Genomic DNA, 21,728 nt, shown 5'->3' with positions numbered 1-21,728 from the left:
TAAACTAGTTTTCATGATAAAATTCCAGAAATTACTAGATGATCTTGACAGCAAGGCCTGGGAATGATGTATTTGCTCTGCTTATTCCCAGTGAGCCTGATCTATCCTCAGAATAAAGTTTCTTGTTACTATCTGACTTGCTGGAGCCCCTCTGCCTGGCATTGCTCTAAGGATGTTTACCAAGTCTGACCTGCTCTGTACATGCTCCACAAGGCTAGGCCATGGCTGAATTTAGGCATAGGCAGCATTCTGAAGGCACCCAAAACCTGAGACTCCTGCTGCTTCTCTGAGGGAGATTTCCCAGCCCACCTGCTCACTCTGGCTATGGGACCCTAAAATGTTCAAAACAACCCTGGACCTGATATCTTGTGATACAGTATAAATGGCATGGTTTGCTGAGAACCCCAAACTCAACATGTAAAGTGAATAGAAAACGGAAACATAACAGAAACTTTATTCAGGTCAGCTATGAAGCTCGTTCCATCATTCTTGCAATGTTCCTACATCCAGGTTTTCTCCTCCAACTTTTATTTTGTTCTTAATATCTCAGCACAGACGGTGCTAGTAGCCAATGCTAGGATAATATTTTCCATGATTTAATCTTCATCTGCCCACAGCAAAGTCAAGAGAGCCTTCATATGATCCTCACAACCTGTGGAAAGGAGGTGGTGGCAGGCTGTTGTCTGAAGTTCAGTGAACATGAGGGAGTTGTGTGCCTGCGACATGCTCCTTAGTTGCAAAAACCATGCCCATCGCAAGAGTTCCTGTGACCTGGTGCTGTATGCTGAGGCAAGAAGAAGGCAGCACAAGGAACTTACTAAGAAGGATGAGGGGCTGGCAATCGTAGGGATGCGGTCAGCAGCTGTGTATGGGTGTTCCTCCAAGGGCCTTCCAGAACTGTGCTGGGGATTAGATATTCCAGCAATATCAAGTGGATTCTGCAGTGCTGAAAAATTTCTAGTGGCTCTAGCTAAAATGCCGAATGCCAAGGAGAAAGGGTGGGAGAACCCAGCATACTGCTGGAAGCTTGGAGGGCAGTTTATGGACCAGGCTTAAGGCCACCTCCTCAGAACCTCTTCAAAGCAAGCTCCCCTCCAAACTCGGCATGGCATGGCTAGCAACAGCGCTGTGCATGTGGGTGCTTTTCCTGGCATGGCATTCGCCCATTTCTTTCTAATTGTACTTGGAGGGAGTCACGGTTCCTTAAGGTGATCTGTCTCTGTATCCGAGTCTCCTGTTCTCATGGGTAAGGTGTGCTTGACCTATATAAGTAAGCCTGTGATTGCCCCTTTTTTGGGGGGGGGAGTGGGGGAGGAAGGGATTGAATTTAGGATGATAGGTAATTTTCATAGTGAAGTGATTCTCACTTCTAGCAGACTGAACTGCAGTATCACCGATGAGCAAGAGGTTCCTCCTGAGAGGGAGCTTCTCAGCTGGGGCTGAGAGCAGGGCTGGCTTCATTGCTGTCATTCACCAGACACTCATTCGACTTCAAGCTGGTCAGAGATTTGCAGCTAGGGATGGAGGCTAGGGAGCCACAAAGACCCAGCATGGAAGGTGTTGGGTCCTTTCCTAAAGGAAGGAGAAGAGGGGATAGGAATCAGTATTAAAGCAGAAGTTTCTAGAAAATTATAATTTCAACATTGCTCCCCCTGGGAAACAAGGGGCAACCATGTGCCTCCATCCTTGCCTGGAAATCAGAAGGATATCTTCTTTCCAACAAACCCAACAGGAAATCAGAGACAACCAGTGGTCCCAATCATCCCACTAAGAAATTGTATCCATCAATTTTTTTTCCCCAGCTCTCACTGAGAAATCAAAGGTATTCATTCTCTCAGAGAAATAATACTTTGCTAGTCCTTTTCTGCAGAGACAGCCCTCCTTCCCATTCACTCCACACAATGATCAGAAAGATCCACCCTTTCCAACTCCCCCCACAGAATAACCAGAAATACACAGATCTATCCCTACGGAAGACCTAGAGACAAGCGATCTTAAAAATGTGGGACAAAAGTTTCAAATCAGGGAAACTCTTTGAAAAGCAAGATAATTACTGAAGGCCTCAAATTGTTTTTGAAATAAAGGAATGTAGATACATAGTTTGACTGAGGAACTCTTACCTATAGGTCCCCAGGGGCCTGCTTCATCTTTCCCATCCTCCAGCCTCTGGGAGTCGGAGTTGAGACTGACTTCTGCTGATAGCTGCTCTGTACTCCCAAAACTGTGCCTGAGGGAAAAACAATAGTGTGAACTTGTCGTTGGTATCATGACTAAAACATTACAGGAGGGACAGAGAAGGAAAAATGCTCTTTCCTTTCTTCCATTGCCCATGTGTACAGGTTTGGGTGCCATGCAATGTGGACAGTTTGTAGGATATTCATCCATTTTAAACTCAGTTTGGTCAAAATTGTTTCACAACAAACAACAGTTCTGAACCTACTTAGCTCATGAACTGTGTTGTGTTATCTACCCCTTTCTGGTTCATTTCAATTACCTGTCAGTAAAGCCAGGAAGAAACCATGGTCTGCTAAGCCCCATGGGCATACATGTTAATCGTGTTAGCTCTTAAGGGAGAGACTCAGTGGGAGAAAGAGGAGAATGTATCACCTTCCCACTGGAGTCAGGGGGCTAGGAAGCAGAACATGAGACAAGTTGAGCCAAAGAAGGAGGAAATCTTTCCTACACAGCACTAAGTAGAACTGGAGAGGGCTACCTTCTGTACAGCTTGGGATCCAATGCAACCTCATTGTCATTGAGTGTCCCCAGGGAGGGCCACTGGTTCACCAAAGGGGTCACCATGTCCTTCGATATGTTGGCCAAGTTGGCGTTCTCCCCAGGGATCAAGCCAGTTCTGGAACCAGAGATGAAGGAAGAGGAAAGCAAACAGGACAATCGGAGAAAAGGCAGAAAAGAAGAAGAGACAGAAAGAAATGGAAGAAAAGTATTTTCTTTACCAAAGGAAATGGATTAAAATGTTTATAGATATATTAGCCCAGGGAAAAAATTATTACTTTGACAGTGATATTTTTTATTGAACCAATATGAGGGAGAGAAAGAGAGAAGCAATATAAGGCAATCAACATAGGACACAATGGACCTCTGGTCTTCTCTCAACCAATTATTGAATATGTGCAGTTTCTATTTTATCTGACCTTTCTGGAGTCCCTTCTTCTGATGTCTTTGTCTTTTCTGTAAGTACTGCAGAGATATCTGAAGAAGGAATCCATAAGGCCCTAAAAATTAATATGGAGTGACAAATACAAAAACAATCCTCTTTGTTGGCCCAATAAGAGAAATAGAATCACAGAAACTGAAGATAAGAAATGTTGTGCTGGGATAGAACAAGCTCCATCCAGCCCAGCATTCTGTCTCCAACAATGGTCAGTCTGGGTCATAAGTACCCATCAGATCCCAATAGTTGATCTATTTCTTGTATCTCACTCCTAGGGATAAGCACTGGTTTTCCCAAGTCTTCCTAGCTAATAACTGGCTATGGACTTTTCCTTCAGGAACTTGTCCAGTCCTCTTTTGACCGCTTGCCTTGACCACCTCTCCAGCAATAGATTTCATAACTTGATTGTGTGCTGAGTGAAAAAATATTTCCTATGATTTGTTTTAAATCTGCCGGTTGCTGGTTTCATGGAGTGTTCCCTAGTCCTAGTGTCGATGATGATATTATAAATTTCAATCATATCACCTCTCATCACCATGATATTATAAATTTCAGTCCCTCTCAATCATCTCTTTTCCAAGCTAAAGAGCCCTAATTTGTTTAGCCTCTCTCCATAAGGGAGCTTTTCCATCCCCTTTACATTATATTTTCCCTTCTCTGTATCTTTTCTATGTGCACTCTGTCTTTTTTTGAGATGGGGAGACCAGAACAGTACACAGGATTTAAGGTGTGGTCGCACCATGAATTTATACAAAGGCACTATGATATTCTCAGTTTTGTTCTCTGTTCCTTTACAAATAATCCCTAACATTTATTTGCCTTTTGAACGAAACATAGAAATGACGGCAGAAGAAGACCAAACGGCCCATCCAGTCTGCCCAGCAAGCTTCGCACTTTTTTTTTTCTCATACTTATCTGTTACTCTTGGCTCTTAGTAACCTTCTGGTTCTATTTCCTTTCACCCCCACCATTAATGTAGAGAGCAGTGTTGGAACTGCATCTAAGTGAAATATCTAGCTTAATTAGTTAGGGGTTGTAACCGCCACAATAAGCAAGCCTCACCCATGCTTATTTGTTTACCCAGACTATGTAATTCAGTCCTTGTTGGTTGTTGTCTGTATATAGATCCACTTTTCTTCATTCCCCCTGCCGTTGAAGCAGAGAGTTATGCTGGATATGCGTCCACAAGGATTCCGAGGACCTTCTCTTGGGTGGTGACTCCTAACATGGAACCCCTCTCATTGTGTACCTGTAGTTGGGATTCTTTTTCCTTACATGCATTACTTTGCACTTGTCCACATTAAATTGTCTCTGCCATCTAGAAGCCCAGAGTCCTAGTCACAAGGTCCTTCTGCAGTTCTTCAAAACAATCCTATGTCATCTGAAAATTGGGTCACCTCACTTTCTCCAGATCATTTATGACTATTCTAAATAGCACAGGTCTCAATACAGGCACCTGGGACACTCCACTAATGACCTTTCTCTATTCAGAAAACTGACCATTTAGTCCGCCCCTCTATTTCCTGACTTTTATCCAGTTACCAATTCACAATGGGACACTGCTTCTGATCCCATGACCTTCCAAATTCCTGAGGTGTCTCTCATGAGGGACTTTGAAAATGCCTTCTGATAATCCAATTACACTATATCAGCTGACTCACCTCTGCATATTTATTTATACCCCCCAAAAAATCTAGTAAATTGGTAAGGCAAGACGTCCCTTTGTAAAACCCATGTTGGCTCTCCCTCTTTAAACCATGGCTAATTTATGTGGTTTGTCATTTTGTTTTTAAGAATAGTTTCAACCATTTTAGCCGACATGGACATCAGGCTTACTTGTCTATGGTTTCCCCAATCACTCCCGAAGTTCCTTTTTAAAAACTGACAATACACTGGCCACCCTCCAGTCTTCTGGTACCATGGCTGTTTTAAATGACAGGTTGCAAATTACCAGAAATAGGACTGCAATTTCATTTTTTAGTTCCTTCAGAACTCTGGGATGAGTGCCATCCAGTACCTGTGATTTGTTATGTTTTAGTCTTTGAAACCAGAGGTGTAGAGAGAGATAAAAGAGGAGAGGTAGTGAGAAGCGTCAGTGTGAAGGTACTTGTAGGTGAGTGAGAAGAGCTTGAACTTTATGTGGAAACAGAGAGGGAACCAATGCAGTGACTTCAGAAGAGGGGTTATATGGGTGTAGCAACTTTGGTGAAAGATAAGTTGTGCAGTTGAATTTAGGACAGATTGTAGTCTAGAGAAATGGCTCAATGGGAGACCTGTGAGGTTCAGGTTGCAATAGTCTAAGCATAAGAAGATAAGAGTGGATAAGAGTTCTGGTAGCATGTTCAGAAAGGAAAAGATGGATTTTGGTGATTGTTATAGAGAAAAAATGGCACAGTTAAGCAGAATTTTGGATAGGTGTAGAGAAGGAGAGAGAGGAGTTGAAGATGACGCCTAGGTTACGGGCTGAGGGGGCTGGGAGAATCACTGTGTTATCTACAGAAAAAGAGAAAGAAGGAAGAGAGGAGGTGGGCTTGAGGGGAAAGATAAGGAGCTCTGACTTAGACATGTTGAGTTTAAGGTGGCAGTGGAACATCCAAGCAGCAATGTCAGACAAGCAGACTGAGATTTGGGACTGGAATCCTGATGAAATTTCTGGTACAGAGAAGTACATCAGCATTAGGGATGTGAATCGTTTTTTGACGATTTAAAATATCGTCCGATATATTTTAAATCGTCAAAAATCGTTAGAGCCGCGATACAATAACAATTCCCCCGATTTATCGTCAAAAAATCGTAAATCGGGGGAAGGGGGAGGGGAAGGGGGAGGGCGGGAAAACCGGCACACTAAAACAACCCTAAAACCCACCCGACCCTTTAAAATAAATCCCCCACCCTCCCGAACCCCCCCAAAATGCCTTAAATTACCTGGGGTCCAGAGGAAGGGTCCCGCTGTGATCTTTTACTCTCGGACCTCCGGTGCGTTGTAGAAATGGCGCCGGCGCTACCTTTGACCTGTCATATGACAGGGCAAAGGTAGCGCCGGCGCCATTTTGTTTTTTTGTCCCCCAACGGCAGGAGCATAGGAGATCGCTCCCGGACCCCCGCTGGACCCCCAGAGACTTTTGGCCAGCTTGGGGGGGCCTCCTGACCCCCACAAGACTTGCCAAAAGTCCAGCGGGGGTCCGGGAACAACTTCCTGCATGCGAATCATTTTTCCGTACGGAAAATGGCGCCGGCCGTACGGCAACACGATTCGCAAAATGGTGCCATTTTCCGTACGGAAAAACGATTCGCGTGCAGGAAGTCGTTCTCGGACCCCCGCTGGACTTTTGGCAAGTCTTGTGGGGGTCAGGAGGCCCCCCCCAAGCTGGCCAAAAGTCCCTGGGGGTCCAGCGGGGGTCCGGGAGCGATCTCCTACGCTCCTGACGTCGGGGGACAAAAAACAAAATGGCACCGGCGCTACCTTTGACCTGTCATATGACAAGGCAAAGGTAGCGCCGGCGCCATTTCTACAACGCACCGGAGGTCCGAGAGTAAAAGATCACAGCGGGACCCTTCCTCTGGACCCCAGGTAATTTAAGGCATTTTGGGGGGGTTCGGGAGGGTGGGGGATTTATTTTAAAGGGTCGGGTGGGTTTTAGGGATGTTTTAGTGTGCCGGTTTTCGATTTACACGATAAACTGCGACAATCCGATTCCCTCCCCCTCCCAGCCGAAATCAATCGTTAAGACGATCGATCACACGATTCACATCTCTAATCAGCATAAAACTGGTATTGAAAGCCATGCGAGGAAATCAGAATATGAAGGGAATTAGTATATAGGGAAAAGAGAAGAGGACCCAAGACAGAACCCTGAGGCACACCAATTGATAGTGGGATGGCAGTAGAGGAGGCCCATCAGAGAAAACATTAAAAGTGCAATGGGAGAGGTAAGAAGAAAACCAAGATAATACAGAGCCCCAAAATCCAAGGGAGGACAATGTATCAAGGAATAGGTGGTGATCAACAATGTTAATAGCAACAGATAGATCAAGGAGGATAAAAATTTTGGCTTTAGCCCTAAATAGGTCACTGGAGTCTTTCAAGGGCTCTTTCAGTTGAATTTAGAAGTGGATCGAGTATGGCTTGAGATGCAACAAAGTCAAGACAGCAACGGTAAACAGCACATTCACGTTTGGAAGCAAAAGGGAGGAGGGAGCTGGTATGATGGTTGGCAAGACAGGTAAGATCCAGTGAGAGTATTTTAAAGAGAGGTATGATCACAGCATGTTTGAAGGCAGCAGGAACAGTAGCAGTGGAGAGTGATAGACTGAGGAAGTGACAGATGGAAAGGATGACTGCAGTGGAGATAGTACTGAGGAATTGAATGGGAATGAGGTCAGAGGAACAAGTAGTGAGTTTGGAGGAGGAAAGAAGATGGGCACTGTGACTTCAGAAAAGGAAGGGAGAGTAGTGGAGGTCAGGGAAAGGGTAGAAGAAAAGTGGGGGAAAAGGAAAGTAAAGGTGACCTGATTGAGAAATCAGGACTAATTTTGTGAATCTTGTCATGGACGTAGTTAGCCATAGTCTGGGCAGAGAGTAAAAGGGGGAGGAGGCAAGGGAAGTTTGAGGAAGGAATTGAGTGTGGCAAAGAGATGGCAAGGGTTGGCTGCAAGAGAGTTTGTCAGATGGACATAGTAATCTTGTTTGGCAAGTGCAATAGCAGACTGGAAGGAAATCTATATGAATTTGAAATGAATGTAATCTACATGGGCACAGGATTTTATCCAGAGACATTATGCAGAGTGGGTGCAGAAATGTAGATAGTGAATTCTAGAGGTGAGCCAAAGCTGAGATTTGGTACACTTTACAGAACATGTAAGGGGAGGAGAAAGAGTATCTAAGGCTATTGAGGGTATAGTGCTATAAGAAGAAACTGCTTTGTCCACTGACTCAATATAGTGAAGGAAAGAAGAGTTGAAATAGAAGATACAAGAGTCAACAGCTTAGAGATTCCTGAAGGTGTAGGTGGTGACTGGACAAGTCTGTGGGGGAAGGTGGTTTAATGTGAAAGTTATCAGATGATGGTCTGAGATAGGAAGAACTGAGGTGAAGTCTGACAGACAGCAGTTGGAAGAAAGGACTAGACAAGGCAGTGGCCAAGTTGGTGAGCATGAGCGGTAGAGCAGAGTTGGAGATCAAATGAGGAGATTAGGGAAAGGAGTTTTGAGGCATATGAGTTAGAGGGGTCATCAACATGCAGGTTAAAGTCACCAAGGATAAAGGAAGGGGAAGATGGGTCAATGAAGAAAGAAAGCTGGGAATCAAAGTTGGTGAGCAAGTAGGAGGGGGATATGTCAGAGGATCCATAGATGACAGCTACCCAGAAAGGTAATGGAGTGAATAGGCAGAAGAAGTAGGCTTCAAAGAAAGAAAAAGAGAGGGGTTGAGGTGGAAGAATAGGTTGAAACCTACAGGAGGGAACAGCAATCTAATACCACCACCACCATGGCTTACTGGGCAAGGTGTTTAGGAGAAAAAACAATAAGAGGAGGAAGGACATAAAAATTTTCATAATATCCATATAGTTCACTGTTTTATTATGTTTAGGCAACCAAAACTTTCAATGTATCAGCATTGAGCCAGAATGTTCATATCAAGAAATCAACGGTCCCCCAACACAGGCCGAGCTCTGTCAGCATCATTTTGTCTGCCCCATTTCAAATCTTGAACTGGCTAGGTATCTATGAGATTGTTAGCAGTCCTGGGTGTACTGTGCTTTGGGAATTAAATGCTGTTTCATTGTAACTCTTAATCTCATTTGAGTTTCTCACAACTTCTGGGCTCCCTCCTGACGCAGTCTTCACGAAACACGGCCCATATCGGGGGACCGTTGATTTCTTGATATGAACTTTCTGGCTTGATACTGATACATTGAATATTTTGCTTACCTAAACATAATAAAATATTGTACTATATGGGCATTATGAAACTTTTTATGTCCTTCCTCCTCTTATTGGTTATTCATCTTTCATGGTCGAACTTTCGCCTATTGTTGTCTAGGAGAAAAGATAACCTCCATGACATGGAGCAGCAACTCAGTGCAAAGCCAGGTCCCAGTAAAGGCAAGGAATTGAAGAGAATCAGAGATAAAAAGGTCATGAATATAAGCACATTTCATGGAGACAGAGTCCAAGGGGGCATGAGAAAAGAAGAAAAGAGTGAGGGAGAAGACTGGAGGAGTAACAGCTTGATATGCGATGATGGAATGAAAGTTGCCTTGAAGGGCCCTCCAGTGATTATGTCATATTTTATTACATTATGATTACTGTTGAAAAGAAGATCCAACACCTTTATCTCTTGCACCAGGTCCTGCATTCCATGACAGCTAGATCTAATATAGTTATCCTTCTCATTGGTTCCATAGCCAACTGCTACATGAAGCAATCATTGATGTCATCTTGGAACTTTACTTCCTTTGTATGTCCTGATGTGACATTTACCTGATCAATATTCGAGAAATTGAAGTTTGCCTTAATTTTGTATTGCCTATTTTACTAGCCAGTCTAATCTTTTTTAGCATTTCATTTCTGTTTCCTCATCCTGGCCAGGTGAGCGATAATATATCTCCACTACTATACTTTTCCCTTTTACCCTTGGAATTTCTATCTGTAAGGATTCCAGAGTGCAGTTTGACTCCGGCAAAACTTTTATCCTGCTTGACTCTATGTCATCCTTAACATATATTGCTACCCCCACCAGTTTTGTCTGCCCTGTCGGGTCGCTGTAATTTGTACCCTGATATCATAGTGTCCCATTGGTTATCTTCCTTCCGCCAAGTCTCCAAGATGCCTGTTTTGTCTGTATCTTCTTTTAACACCATACATTCTAACCCTCTAGTCTTATTTTTTCAGATTTCTAGCATTTACATGTAGACATTTTAAAGTAGTTTTATTTGTATTTCTATAAGTATCCACAACCTGCTTTTTTCAGATGATACAGGTAGTTTGGACTCATTTTTATCTGTGTACTTTGCAACCATCTCTCTATCCAAACATTCTAACTTAACTTGGTTTGCCAGTATCCTTTGAAGATATTCGCTCCGAACTATGTGCAGCTTAGCAACTGTTGGCTTTCCTCGTATTCTAATTCTAGCTCCTTTTTAAAGGTTAGCGCCAGCAGCCTGGTTCCATCCTAGTTAAGGTGGTGCCCATCCCATTGGAATAGGCTCCCCCTTCCCCAGAATGTTCCCCCAGTTTCTAACAAACCTAAAACCCTTTTCCCTCCAGCATCATCTCATCCACCCATTGAGACTGAATCTTTGCCTGCCTCTGGGCTCCTGCATATGGACCAGAAAGCATTTCTAAGAATGCAGCCCTGGAGGTTCTGGATTTCAATTTCCTACCTAAAGCCCACATTTTAAAAGCCCAGTGTGTGCTAAAATTGGGGGATACGTGCGTGGCCAGGCTGTGAGCGCACAGAGCGCATTTTAAAATGGCCCGGCCACATGCCTCCCCCCCCCCCACTGGTTTGTACAGAAGTATCGGGCTCCTTGAAAGGAGCAGGGAGGGGATGGGGCAGGGGCCTCCCAGGACAGCGGCCATTAAGCCCTGTCCCGGGGAAGCGCATGCTGGCAGCTGACCGGCATGTGGAACTCACTTCATCTATTCAGATGAAGTGAGTTCCAAAATTTAAAAAAAGGTAGGAAAAGGGGTTTTAGAGGAGGAGAGGGGGAAAAGGGAGGCAGAGTAGGAAGGGGGATAGGAAAGTTCCAGTCCGCTCCTTAATTGGAGCGGACTGGGAGGGAACTGGTGTACGCTGGATTGCGTTGCTGTTGTCTCATGCGTGCGTGAGACACCACCTGCCAGCACATAAGTATGCAATATAAAAATCGGGCACGCTTGTGCGCAAGGGAATCGTATTTTATAACATCTGCGTGCCAACGCGCACATGTTATAAAATCGCCGTGCACATGGACACGCGTGCGGGTTTTAAAATTTACCCCTAAGAGCCTAAATTTAGGGTCCAGAATCTCCCTCCTACACCTTCCTTATGTCACTGGTACCACATGTACTGATGGCACATGAAGACCACAGGGCACATCTCTCTCTATGTCGCTGGATTTCTGGCGTTACTCTGTCTTCCCCACAGCTGAAAGTCCTTCATGGCCCATCACTTGTTTACCTTTAGTGAAAAATCCCTCTCCAGAAGAAATGAATGTAATTGTGATTTTGAAGCTGGGACAGAGGGGGGGCTCTGGGCTATAGCCCCTGCTCACTCTGGACATCCTATGCAGCCCTAACAGAAGGGCTGGGCATAAGCAGGAGCAACCTTAGGGCTGGGCTGGGCAGGACCTTGTGCATATGCAGACCCACTCACAGCTGTTCCTGCAGTTCCAAGATGACCCCCTCCAATTCTCGCTTCTCCAGCTGGTTCTGGACTTTTACTTCCTCCAGCTTCAACTGTAGTCGCTTGTTCTCTGCTTCCAAGTCCTTCAATTGAGATTCCCGGAGTCGCACCAGCTCCTCCAGGTATCCCTAAGGCACAAAACAACATGTAACATAGTAATGACAGCAGAAAAAGACCAAATGGTCCATCCGATCTGCCCCACAAGCTTCCCACAGCAGTAAATGCCTCTCCGTGCAGGTTACGCCGTGTTTATGTTTAAGGGTAATAACTGCCGCTCCATGCAGGTTGCCCCCAATGTCTGGGAAAGGCAGGGTATGACTGGGCTCAGATGCGAGTCCCTATAGGGTGGTGATATCTCAGAATCCTTCAACTCAAGAAACAGAGGTGGTCCCAGTCTCAGCAATCTCAAAACTGTCCTCATCCCTTTCAGAGCAGGCATGAAAAAAGAGCTGAGGGGTATGAAATTAGGGTTAAAAGGATGAGATTAGGGTTAGAATTAGGACTGAGTAAGGGATGCAGATAGAAAGGATTATGTATACATGTATGAGAACAGAGTTAGGACTGAGTAAGAGATTCAAGTTCAGGATGGCACTAGGGTTGGATAAGGAAATCAGGATGAGATTAGGAGCAGGGCTAGAGTAAGAGATTTGATAGGGTTTAGGGATGCAGGTATGGAGTTGGAATTAGAGCTGAGAGGGGTGAAAGATAAATTATTTTCCAGTACCTTCTGTGCATAAACAATGCGGAATTTTTGCTCCATCTTTCGCCACTTGTTGTACCAGCTGTCCTCATCTGCAACCAGCGGCACGTACGGGTGTTCGGGGGAGCTTTCGTCACTCGTGCTGCTGTCCACACTCCTCCTGTCATCCTCATCGCTCAGGTAATCGTAGCTGACCACAGAAGAGGCGGCGTGAGAGAGGAGGAGGAAAAGGTTAGCATTAATAAACTGCAACAGCTATTGAAGAAAGAGGATATCTATGCTGCCTGCCTGCTCCCAGCTTCTTCCCAGTGGGTGACGGAGATTCTTTCATGCGGCAGGAAATGAAAGCGCGATTCAGGGGCACCAGCAAGTGGCGCAAAGAGATCGATATATTAAGGCTGTAATATATCAGTCTTCTCATCCCAGACAACAGCCATCATGGAAAGACTTCCCCGGGCATTACTCAAGTCTTCCTTCACTGATGGAAGACCGTCCTAGAGCCCAGTTACACGGGGACCGAGAATCTTAGGGACAGGATGATCATAAGTTCGGAGGAAACTGGAGCTTTGGTGACTCCATGGCAGTGCTGCCATGTGGAGGGACTTGGATTTGATTCCAGGCTCCCTGAGGGAGCAGAGGCTGGGGCTGCTGCAGAGGCAGCATTCACAGTCTTCAGAGGGAAGCACTCATCGTCGCTGCACAATGGTGCCACCTGGTGGCTGGATTTAGGGCCCGTGATTGCAGAGTTCCAGAAGGAGCCCAGTGCACAGACCCCCCCAGCTCAGGACTTTTGCTGCTAAGACTAAGCTATGGTAAGTTGAGAGGAGATAAAAAAAAAAATTAGGAGGAAAATTCCCTGGATCCGTTTGAATGAAGGCTCTAGATATCAGATCCTGGCCCTGGTTCTGACTGAGCTGGAAGCCCAAAGGAGTAGGAGGGAACTGCCAGGTCAAAAGGCACCCCTGTAACTAAAGTCCATAGATGTAATGGGAGAAAAGCCAGAACTGGCTGAGCCTGTCCCTTATAACATGGATCTATATGAGCACCCCATTTAGGACGGGATTAAGTCAGGGTTTCACAAGCCTTTCTGATGACCTCTCAGCCTCTCAGGATTTCAAGATATCCCCAATGAATATGTGTTAGATAAAGTTGCATATGTTGAGTCGCCAATGTATGCAGATTTGACTCATGCATATTCATTGTGGCTATCCCCAAAACCTGACTGACTGTAGGGTCACCAGGACAGGGCTTTGGAAGTCCCAGGCTAAGTGCTGACCAAAAGATGAAGCACTTCAGACCGAAAGAAGAGCATTGGGTTGGTTAATATCAGAACAGCTCTGACGGCACTGATGCGAGATTCACCAGCAGTTACCTCTGGGTAAACTTCAGGTATGGCGTGTAGTCTATCACGGCCGGCGTTTTCCCATCCATCACCTCTCCCTTCAGGCAGAAACTGAAAAGGAAGAGCAAGGAAAAGGGGTGAGCTGAGCACGTTGTGAGAGAAAGTGTGACCATAACATGCACTCCAGTCCCAGCCTCCTCCAGCAGGAGGCATCACCGGGCAGGGGGGGGGAAGCAACTCTTGCCCTACCCCTGGCCCAGGTTCATGCCAGCGTTGGATCCAGACTCAGGAAGCTGGGCGCCTAATCCTGGCATCCTGGCCCTCACCTGAAGTCAATAGCGCTCAGGCCGATGAGCATTCCCGTGAGCACTGTGGACTCTTCACGCAGCATAATCGCTCCATCATCATAAAACCGTCTGCGGGAGAGAAAGAAGCATTCATGTATCTGATTTATATTCCATTGTTCAGGCACTTCAAAGCAGATTACATTCAGGTTCAGTAGGTAGTTCTGTCCCCAGAGGGCTCCCAATCTAAGTGCCTGATTCACTAAGGATTTTTCCCATAGACACAAAATGGAAGAAAAACCTTAATGAATCTGGCCCTAAGTTTGTACCTGAGGCAAACGTTTTCAGTTGCAGGTCCAGCCCTCTGGAATTCCCTTTCCACTGAGCCGCAACTATGTGAGTCCTTGAAAATTTTCAGAGGCCTTTTAAAAACATTTCTTTTGCAGTTATCATATTGTTGATTTTATTTTGTTTGTCCTCATTTATTTTTTATGTGTCTTTTGAATTTTAATGCAGATATTGTTTATTTGACTGTTTTATTTTCTGTATCCTTTATGTATGTTCCTTTTGTATATCACTTAGACTTATTGCAGTGTTAAGCAATTAAGACATTTTAATAAATGTAAATGTAAACAGAGGGTAAAGTGACTTGCCCAAGGTCACAGAGAGTGGCAGCTCCAACCACTAGTTATTCCCTCCTCCGCTTTTCCTCCAATGATTTATGCTGGCTTTCTGTTAATTCCCATTACACCTTAGTACAAATGCGCTGCATTGTGTGCTACCTTGGCACTCCTGGTCTCTGACCCAAGGCCACAGTACCATCCAGCTATAGCTTACCCAGGGTTTGGTGTTAACAACAGAAGCTTTTTCCCCCTTGTACTAACTTTTTTGATGTCATCTTAGCCCTTTTGAGCATGGTGCTGTGCCAAGAAATTACCTAGATTGTCCTGCCATTAGTTAATTGTACAAGATTATGTAAATAGGTTTAGCACTGGTTGCATTTATACAGATAAGAGGCTGTAAGAAGCAGGTACCATAGAGCCATTTTATAGACCGAATTTACATCTACAACTTCTTTGCATGCATTTTTGTGACTATACTTTCTTCTAAACTCCTCTTCTGGTAAGAATTTGGGGCACTACTGACCTCTATGCACACATGAGCAAAATATTTGAATAACCAAGGCATTTCTCAACACTCCAAAAAGACCTTTTTCTTCTCTATGGCCTTAAACCTTGAATCTCATCTCCATAATATTAAGTGAGAGTACTAAGAAGCCTCTGGCCGTAGTATGATGCAGTTAGAGCCTTGCAAACTCACCTGGTTGTTCTAGTATCCCTCAGAGCAGTAGCTATATATTCTGACAGCCGTTTCTCCATCAGTGCTACTCGGATCCAAGCACGACCCTAAAATATACATAAAAAAAGTTCATTCAGCCCATTTCTCTACCCAGCATAGCAGTGAATCAGATGGACACATATGTAAGAATCATGCCCTCCCAACTCCAAGCAAGCTGACCCTTCTCTGCAGCTATTGGAGAGCCAGGCGAAACTCATCCTGTGGCATTCCAACCAGCCATCCAGTTTCCAGCTGGTACAGATCAGCCAACTTGGCACTGCTTCGTTTGACTTTTCATTGGAGTTGATTGGCCATGATATGTAAACAAAGACATGAAGTCTCACCAAGAGTTCTACCGACTGTGACAAACCATAAACCACAAAACACCTTCTAAGATGTCAAAGACTTGACGATGGGCACCCTGCAGCATGTAACAACTGTGCCAGTACACATGCAAGTCATGGCAGCAGCCAGAAGCTCATCAAGCCTTACTGTGTGATTCATCCCACTGCTGCCATTATACAGAATCCATGCTAGTGAGCACTCCATTTTGGGAGAAGCTGACCATTTCCTTCCTCACCTGGAACCCAGAACAAACACCTTTGTGGCTCTTTTCCATAGTGGTCTTTCACCCCAAACATCATCATGCTTTAGCTCAGAGAAAATGAGCTCATGTGACTCACAAGCTGGCGAGAATAGATGGCGGTAGGTATAAGTGACATATACATGCATAAAGTCCTCATCTCCATATCACGCAACTCTGACAAAACAGAGATCAAGAGAAACTCGACTACCATGACTACCAACTACAATACATGGGGAACTATTCATTGGCAGTATGACAAGAAATAGAGAGTGGCGTTCACTTTGCAAGAGTAAGGAATACTGTATATGAAACTACTAGATCTGCAGCTCCTCACTCAACCTCCTCTCCCACCCCAGGAAAGGAATGCACCTCATATGAAAGTAGCTTGTGGCTACATTTGCCTTAGAGCTCTAAGGTCTGCAGTGACTTTCTGAACAGCCTTTCAGTGCTAGCACATTAGAAGGAAAATAGGTCACATGAGGGGGGGGTCCCCTTTCTGACCTTTGCCCTGGAAGTACTTATGTTTTCCATGTTTTCGATGCTGCTGATGCAGTTGTTGGAGACTTTGCTGCAGGCCATCCTGATATAATCCCAGAATCCTCGCTGTCCGTCGGAGCTGAACCAGCTCACGGGACCTGAGGGGAAGAAGACAGGAAAACCTCAGCTACTGGATGGCTTGAGGCCACGGCATTCCATGATTTCATTTGTTCCATCCCCGCCCTATCAACTTCGCAAATCAGAAGTTCATTTTGGGAGCGTCTGGGCCATTGTTTTTCTATCCTAAGACATTTTGGGATGTGTGCTCCTGCTTTTCTTAGTAGAAATAGCAAGACTATGATGCCTGAAATACTTAAACATGGGAGTTAAAGAAACAGCATGATCTCTTTACTGTCCTTGATGGCTTAAGGTGATTGGCAGGGAATATTCTTTCTCCAGTTGGAGAAGTTAACAAGCAGTTAAGTGAAGTGAAAGATGTTTCCTCTCTCTAATGAGAGATAGACAGATGGGGTCTGGGGAACATAGTATCACTATCTAGGGTTGTACATGGCTCCATGTCATAAGGAACAGGCCAATCCAGTCCTGGTTTTACCCCACAGGCAAATCAATGGGAGAATCAGAACTACAAGTCCCTGCCCGTTCCTTATGACATGGAGCTGAGTGGCAACCTTATCACTTTCTTGCTGCACAATATCTGGACAGGCTGAGCCAGTTCTGATTTTTACCTCCTCATTGGATCTATATAATTTTAGCTCCAATTATTTTTTTTCCAAAGAAAACAGGAGTACAAGACCCATAGATGGGAGCAGGGGTAACAGAACAGGATAAGCCAGTGCGGATGTAATGGAATCGGCTGACAACCCTGTTTGCTGAGAGTTAGTCTTGGACGCCATGGGCTGTGGTCACACACAGTCTCCCATCCACACCACGCACACCCTTTCCCCATTCACTCACAGTCACAGACCTTCTCTCTCTCTCTCTCTCTCAGCTCTCGTTCCCCGAATGCTGCTGTGGGGTTTTCACCTTTAAAGCGATGGCTCAGAATCTGCTCTAAAATTGCTGCAAAGTTGATGAACTCCTCGGACGAGTCATCGATGGGCTCCGCCGTGTACTTCTCTAGCAGAGTCTTCACTGAAAACCTGCAGGGGAGACAAAGCCCTTCGACGGATGGGAAAGAAAGCGAGTGTGCAGAAACACAGAAACACGATGGCAGAAAAAGTCTACATGGCCTCTCTAGTCTGCCCCCCCCCCCCCCCCAACTAATTTAGCTTTACAATTCCCATCATGCCCTCAGAGATCCCCTGTATTTGTCCCGTGCTTTTATGAATTCAAATACCAATTTTGTCTCCACCACCTCCGCTGGGGAAATAGACTACAAGTCTGGAGAGAGGGAATGAAAAGTGAAGCAGGTCTCCTCGGATATTGCTGAAGTTTGCTGCGGTGGCTGTGATCTTGTACAGCATTTTCCTGCGACATGCCTGTTATGAATTCAACGTGGTTTGTAAACATTACTTCCAGCCACTGGGTGACAATGAAATGTATTCTGGATTCAAGCACCCAGTTTATAACCTGGTGCTGCAGGGGCAGGCTCTGACTCACTTTCTGTATAAGCACTTAAGCAGGCTCCTGAATACAAACCTCTATTATCGTATCTTCTGCTTCTCACTTGCTCTGAATCATGATGCAACAATGCCAGCATGTACCAAAACTAGAGCCGCCACCTCATCGTGAGTCAAACGAACATATTAATGTAGTCCTGCTATTGCCTCATTGCACGCATGAGACTTTAGTTCTGAGTTTCTTAGGGCAATCAGTGGGAGAGAAAAAAAAATCAGAACTACAATTCCATTTATGCAATGGGGCAAAACCCAGGACTGCCTCAGCCTGTTCAGTTGAGGATGGGGCGGTGACAGCCCTATCCCAAACTACCATGGCAGCCGCTGGATAGTGTTACCCTTGTGCAGTTACACAAATCATCCCCAGATTTCTCCTTCTGTGCAGAAAGTTATGTCCTTGCCATGCAAACATCTGCAGGGTCCCACTCCCCACCCTTATAACAACAACAGCTTTCCCTTGATACAGTATCACATCCTCCCATCAACTATTTGTTACGATTCCTCCCGTGGTTGGAGCTACGGGGGGCCTCTCACCTTTCTCTGGAGGCCGCTCCGAAGCCGGAGTCTTGCCTGATCTGGTTGCCCAGGTTTTGCTCCATGGCCTGGGAGGCCTTCGGGGCCTGCCTGAGGCCTGCTTCAGTCTCCAGCTGGACTTCCTGGTTTGGGCCACGCCCTTCTCCCTAGGGGCCGGCCCGCAGCTCTTCTCTCCAGTTATAGGGCCATTCAGGTGTGGCTCATCTGAACTCCTCCCAGGGAGTTGCTTGTTCCTGTCCTATAAAAGGACTTCCTCTTCACGCAGTCCTTGTTTTGGCAATGGTGCTAGTCTACCTAGGCTGTGTTGCCCTTGGACTTCCTGATATTCCTGCTTGCTCCTGATGTTCCAGTCCTGATGCTCCAGGATGTGGGATCCATGCCTCCGAAAGTTCCTGCTTCTGTTCCGAGCTCCTAGACTCTTGCTTCTGATTCCTAGTTCCAACTCTGGAGGACCCGAGGGGTTTCCACTACCCTGGGCTGAGTGACTTCCCGAGCTTCTCCCGTTCTTCTTGTGGTCCGAGACCAGCCTCTGGGCTGTGTAGGGCATGAAGGAGACAGTGTGGTCCGCCACCATCCATTGGGGCCGCCCGTGGGCAATGGAATGGTAGGGCGCCTGAGGGTCCTGCTCATCCCTCTTGTTCCTGTCTTCGTCCTGAGCTCCTCTGTGCTTTGTTCCAAGGCCTTGCCTTATCCGCTTCAGTCCTGTGCCAACCTGACCTCCGTCTGGCCTGCTGCCTCCTCTGCTCCCTGTGGCAGGTCGGAAAGGGCTGGGAACGGTCGGAGGACTGTTCAGAGACCACCTCCTGGGGCGTGTAGGTCGGAGTGGCCGGGACTTGGACCGCCTTCACCACTGCAAGGGCACACCTCACTTCTCTTCCACCTAGAGAGCCTTGGTATGCCAAGCCTCGAGTGCTTGCTCGAGACTGACGCTAGCCATAACAGTTTGCTGAAGCCCTAACACTATTCACATCCTACATATGTACACCATAGAATTATTTTTATTATTTAGTTCTTCATTACTGAAAAGTTGAAACACATGGAAGTAAAATAACTTAGCCAAAGTCCCAAAGAGAGTCAGTGGGAGAAAATGGATTCACAGGCAGCTCCCTGTATTTTATTTCTGACTCATAGGTCAATGTTCCAATCATTTTCTCCTTCCCCAAAAAAGCACTCAGCCTGTCCTCAGAGGCAAATTTGCTAATTTAAAACAGGCCAACATAATAGAGAGACAAGAAATGGAGGATCCTGAAGAGCAGTCTGTGGAGATGACCTTAAAAACTGATCAAGATCTGGAAACATGGATGCAGTACTGAGAAGAGCTGAGCACAGAGAACACTGGTGCACCAATTGCCAACCTTTGAATAAAAAATGACACTTTATGACAATGAAGGCAATGGATAAACCTTCAACTTAGCTGGCAACAGACTCATGGCCTGGTCTGTACGAGCCATCTGCCCAGCAGAAGCCCAAAGTGAAGATAATGTTAATGGACCCCAGGGAAGAGGCATAATTTCCATCACAGTGCTACTCACAGCTGACAGAGAAAGGCAATGAAACCTTCAGCCTTCTAGCAGTTGTCCTCTCCGGCCCTCACTGGGCAAGATGCAACTATAGAAGCATGTCTAAGTAAAAAGTGTGAGACTGACTAGCTTTGAGATGTTTCTATATGTACCTGAGTAGGTATATATTTTCAAAATTTTTTAGATGTCCATATGTCTTCTATCTTGGATTATACATCTATTAAGCCTCCTTAAAAAAAAAAAAAAAGACTCACTGATCCCCATATCTCTGGCATCATCCAATAACAGTATTCTGTCATTAACATTGGAATAAGAATTATCAGGATTTCAGCTCCAGTTTTGCAAACCATACATCTTGGATTCAGTATGAAGGGGTTTCCCCCAATGCTGTCCTAATTATATTGCTCTCTTCTTCTGTCCATCACCTCAGGTAGTTTCCATGGAAACTGGTCCAGAAGCTGATTTAGTCCCAAGAAGAGGTCTGCGAGTCAGCAGTGATAGGAATAGGGGTAACCTGCATGGAGTGGCAGCTACAACCCTAAAAGATACATGGGGAGTAGGTGAGTGGGAGTTGGGTTCCAGCTGGGAATTTGTATGCGCATCTACCCTAGTGGATCACTCACTATTGGGCAGCCTGAATGGGCCATTTTGGTCTTTATCGTCCCTCATTTACTATGATTCTGTCTTACTGTGGGATCGTTTCCCACCCTGATAATTCATGGCTGATTTGCAAGGTGTTTGCAAGGTGTTTTCCAGGCCCTCCTTTCCTGATAGCTGACAATTAAACAGATGGGGGGGGGGGGCAGATTCAGCCATCAAAATAGAAAAATTACCATGGGAGTTGGGGGGGGGGGGGGCGCGGTCATTGAATCTCAACCCTTAGGAGCCCATCACATGTCCTTGCTTCAGAAAAGGTTGTTGCTATGACAACGAACATGACATTCTTGTCCAAGATTGGATGTGACGACACTTCCTGGTTCCCACAGTCAGTTTGTTGGCTGCAGGGAGCCCAGGCAGAGAGAGACGGAGCTGCTGCCCCCACCCCGCCTTCCATTTCTAGCCAGGGCCAGCATTTTTTTTTATTACATCCCTCTGCCCTCGGCTTCCTGTTTGCCTGGAAGGCGACAAACGCGCCCTAGGAACTGCTTTTCACCTCTCCTGCATCGTCTTCCCTTCGCACTGTGCATTTCCCCACAAGTCCCTTGCTGGCAGCTGACAGGTTACATTTTTCCATGCAATAAAGACACCAAACCAGGCTGAGCAGAAGGGAGAAGTCTAGGAAAAGGGATAAAACTCCTTGATGCATGTTTTATATGTCCTTCCTGCCTCTTACTAAGCAGCCTCTCCTTACTGAGCTTGTACTCTCTTAACATTTTTCTTTGAAGATCGTCAAGGGGGGAAGGAGGGGAGCTCCCTCATCATTGTACAACACAGTAAAATATTAATGTGGTAAAGGCATGCCTGAGAGCTAAGACATAACCCCACCCCACGCCTCACTCCATCCCCTGTCTTCCATATCATGCAACCCCCCCATCCCGAAATGGGGGACTACCCAGAGCCTGATCCCCAGGGAAGAGGAGGGGAGCTGGGAGGAAGAGTCTGATCCTGACCTGCACACGGTGAGGAGGTTCTTTCTCTCCACGCCAACATTTCTGGACGATGCTTTCTTGGAGGAGAGTCCCAGAGCCATGGCAGGCTGAAGGCAGCTCGCTTCCATCCAGAGCAGGCCCCCCCTCCCCAGCCCAAAGC

At 45.9% G+C, this 21,728-nt stretch overlaps 1 protein-coding gene across 2 annotated transcripts; it reads right to left on the bottom strand.

The window, feature by feature from the left end:
* Positions 1–438: 438 nt before the first annotated feature.
* RUNDC3A (RUN domain containing 3A) lies at positions 439–21,722 on the bottom strand. 2 transcript variants are annotated; one of them, XM_029574110.1, is made up of 11 exons: positions 21,590–21,722; positions 17,333–17,448; positions 16,313–16,446; positions 15,208–15,293; positions 13,930–14,019; positions 13,634–13,714; positions 12,286–12,451; positions 11,532–11,689; positions 2,714–2,851; positions 2,121–2,227; positions 439–1,572 (listed from the first exon to the last, which is right to left on the bottom strand). In XM_029574110.1, the coding sequence occupies exons 1-11, from the start codon at positions 21,694–21,696 to the stop codon at positions 1,430–1,432; spliced, it is 1,326 nt and encodes a 441-aa protein (XP_029429970.1). In that variant the 5' UTR covers positions 21,697–21,722; the 3' UTR covers positions 439–1,429. The 2 variants fall into 2 exon arrangements, with proteins under 2 accessions (XP_029429970.1, XP_029429971.1); XM_029574111.1 differs by lacking the exon at positions 2,714–2,851.
* Positions 21,723–21,728: the final 6 nt, after the last annotated feature.

The sequence above is a fragment of the Rhinatrema bivittatum genome, chromosome 12, assembly GCF_901001135.1.
Source record: "Rhinatrema bivittatum chromosome 12, aRhiBiv1.1, whole genome shotgun sequence".
In the NCBI taxonomy this organism is placed as follows: Eukaryota; Metazoa; Chordata; class Amphibia; order Gymnophiona; family Rhinatrematidae; genus Rhinatrema; species Rhinatrema bivittatum.
This window is presented reverse-complemented; position numbering and strand designations above follow the sequence as displayed.

Bases quoted from the DNA above. Each gene is read 5' to 3' on its own strand.
- RUNDC3A (XM_029574110.1), bottom strand. From the start codon at position 21,696: ATGGAAGCGAGCTGCCTTCAGCCTGCCATGGCTCTGGGACTCTCCTCC. The intron at 17,449-21,589 runs GTCAGGATCAGA...TCTCCCCTGCAG, and splicing joins AACCTCCTCACCGTGTGCAG to GTTTTCAGTGAAGACTCTGC. The intron at 12,452-13,633 runs GTAACTGCTGGT...TTCTGTGGTCAG, and splicing joins TACCTGAAGTTTACCCAGAG to CTACGATTACCTGAGCGATG.